The sequence below is a fragment of the Ursus maritimus genome, unplaced genomic scaffold, assembly GCF_017311325.1.
Source record: "Ursus maritimus isolate PB19 unplaced genomic scaffold, ASM1731132v1 scaffold_23, whole genome shotgun sequence".
In the NCBI taxonomy this organism is placed as follows: domain Eukaryota; kingdom Metazoa; phylum Chordata; class Mammalia; order Carnivora; family Ursidae; genus Ursus; species Ursus maritimus.
The window spans coordinates 40,037,772-40,040,496 of NW_024424786.1; the positions used below are offsets into that span (position 1 = coordinate 40,037,772).

The 2,725-nt window shown below is 65.5% G+C and overlaps 2 protein-coding genes across 3 annotated transcripts in view; one reads left to right on the forward strand and one right to left on the reverse strand.

Moving 5' to 3' along the window:
* The window catches only part of TM7SF2 (transmembrane 7 superfamily member 2), a 9,279-nt gene that overhangs the window by 6,201 nt on the left and 353 nt on the right, over nt 1-2,725 (forward strand). Inside the window, exons 10-11 of one of the 2 annotated variants that reach the window (XM_040639372.1) lie at nt 5-86; nt 399-776. The exons of the other annotated variant lie outside the window; for it this stretch is intronic. Coding sequence (XP_040495306.1) covers nt 5-86; nt 399-559 — 243 coding nt within the window. The 3' untranslated portion in view covers nt 560-776. Of the gene's footprint in view, nt 1-4; nt 87-398; nt 777-2,725 lie in introns of those variants that run through there. 2 annotated transcript variants of the gene reach the window in all.
* On the reverse strand, nt 911-2,706 carry LOC121104793 (zinc finger HIT domain-containing protein 2-like). Its single transcript, XM_040639376.1, has one exon. It carries the CDS (start codon nt 2,153-2,155, stop codon nt 962-964), a length of 1,194 nt encoding a protein of 397 aa, XP_040495310.1. The 5' UTR covers nt 2,156-2,706; the 3' UTR covers nt 911-961.

Sequence of the window (2,725 nt, forward strand, 5' to 3'; positions counted from 1 at the left end):
GCTGGTGTCTGGGTGGTGGGGTATGGTCCGCCATCCCAACTACCTTGGAGACCTCATCATGGCTCTGGCCTGGTCCTTGCCCTGTGGTGAGTGGGTTGGGAGGGCACAGGACGGAGGCCACGCGACGCGTGTGAGGGACAGAGGTGGTGACCACAGGGTGCCCAGTCTGGGTGTGGAAGGGAGAACGGGGATGCGCCCCAGTGGAGGGAGCAGTCAGGAAGCTGGGAACAGACTCGGTGAGTGGCTGGGGGCAGACCTCCATCTGCCGAGCTGAGCCAGCGCTTTGCGGCAGACCTGGACCTTTCACCAGAGCCCCAATGTCCCTGTGAGCCATTCGAAGTGGAAACCTTCGTGAACTGGGGGCCTGCTGGGCGGTCACAGCCTCCACTTCCCCACAGGAGTGTCTCACCTGCTGCCCTATTTCTACGTCCTCTACTTCACGGCACTGCTGGTGCACCGCGAGGCCCGGGACGAGCAGCAGTGCCTGCGCAAGTACGGCCTGGCCTGGCGCGAGTACTGCCGGCGCGTGCCTTACCGAATCCTGCCCTACGTCTACTGAAGCGGCTCCACTCGCCCCCGAGCGGGGCACGTGCCCACCCAGCTGTCAGCGCAGCCAGCACCAGGCGCCTGGGCCCCACCCTGCTCTGAGCTCCAGCGAGCAGGGACCAGCAGCCTCAGAGAGGTGCTCTGGAGCAAGGAGAAAGGCAGCCAGTGCCCAAAAATGGGAGTGGAGGGGCTGCTCTGTCTCCTGGGATAAACGTCTGGAACCCGTGGTACCACTTCGCTCCCTTTCTGGGGCCAGGGTGTTTACAAACTGGCTGGGTCAGCTCTGATCCAGGACAAGCCGAGAGGTGTCTTGTGGGCCCGAATCTGGGGGTGGGGGGGACAATAGCTGCTCTTCAGAAGCAGGCACTGCTGACAGGGCAGACCCGTCACAGCTTTATTAATGACAGATCCCAGTTCAGCCAGGGAGTTCCTCGATGAGAATTCTTGGAGCAGGTGGCAGAGGGCCTCCCCAAAGCTGCTCCAACTCCCGGGTGAGGGCTGCCACCTCATCGGCCGCCACAGCATGGGCTCGATGGGCCCTGGCACAGTCCAGGGCCAGGGGTGTGAGGGCCATCTCATTTTCATTGGTCCAAGCCAATAGAAACTGGCACTTCTTCCGCGCCCGGTAGAGGCGATCTCGCTCTTCCGTGGCCACAGCTTGCTTCCGGGCCCGGCCCAGGGTCTGTGCCAAGTGCCCCAGGGCTGCCAGCGTGTAGCCTTTCTGGTCGGTCGGGCCTCTGCCCATCAGGATGCGAGCGGCTTCGCGCATGGCACCCCATGTGCCCAGAGGCCCAGGCGGATGCTCCCCTGCTTCGAGCACCTGGGCTGCGGCCTGCAGGGCTTCCTCGGCAGAGGCGAAGACCTGCTGCGCACCCAGGGTTCCGGAAACGCCGAGCAGCGTGGCACAGAAGTCCGAGAGCAGCGCATCGTCGCCGCCGTGATACAAGGCAAGAGTGTGCGCGTAGGCGAACAGCACGTTGGGCAGCTGGAAGCGCACGAGCGGCGAGGCCGGGCTGCGGCTCAGGCTGGCCAGCGTGGGGATCCGGGTGGGTACGGTGGGCGCACAGGCCTCGGGAGCGTCTTCGAGGAACGGCTCGGCGGCGGCCTCCTTCACGGGTTCCGGTGGCGTCCTCGCGGGGGTGGGTTCCAGCTCCGCAGGGTCACGGCCCGCAGCATCATCCACCTCCTCCAGAAGCCGCGGCCCGGCCCCGCGGCCCCACCACCACGGCCGCCACGGGGGCAGCAGCCGCCCGGCCTCGCCACGGCTCAGCAGCTGCTCGAAGGCCGCCTTCTCGGCCGGGGCGAGCAGCTCCCAGAACCTGGTGAGGCCGCCTGGCGCCGGGCCAGGCTCGCGGCCTGCGTCCTCGGGGTCGTCCTCGGTCTCGCGTTGCTGACGCAGCCGCCGTAGGGCGCTGGCCAGGCGGCTGGGCGAGGCGCTGCGGCCGCGGAGCTCTCCCAGCACCTGGTCCCGGTAGAAGTCTTCGGCGCAGGTGCCATGCGCCCGGTAGCAGCGCAGCGAGCAGTAGGGCACGTTACAGCGAGGACAGGTGTAGCGCGCGGGCTGGGCCTCCCCGGCCGGGCAAAAACCACAGGGCCCGGCCGGCTCCATGGCGACTGGCGCCCCGCGCCACTTGCGAACGCTCACAGGCCACGCTGGCCAACTTCCGGTGCTAATCGGTTACTTCCGGCGCCTTGCGAGGCCGACGGAGCGTAGTCAAAATCCCGAGGACTCTCGGCAACTTCCGCCTACACTCGGAAGCCAAGCCCCACCCCTCTGTCAAATAGCGTTTGAGCAGGCGCAGGAGCGGTCGGGACGCACAGGCCCCGCCCTGCGCGGTGAGGGAGGGAGGGCGAGCGCACCGGGCCGGTGCTCCGCTGGTACCAGCTTGCCCCCTAGTGGTTCCCTTTTTAGCACGATAAAGGGCCCGGGCGGAAATCGATCTTTGCGAAGCACCTACTCTAGGCCCCTAATTGCGCCAAGCCCAAGGGGGATGAGGTGCATCCCTGCGCTGGAAGGGCAGCCATTCTACTAGGGGACACAGACAAACAAAGGGGAGTGTAGAAAAAAGGTGAAAATGGACTACTTGGCCTAGACTGTGTATGTGTGTGTGTGTGTGTGTGTGAAGCATTTCCCCTCTTGAGAAGAAAGCAACTTAACAGATACCTGAGCTCGTTTGTT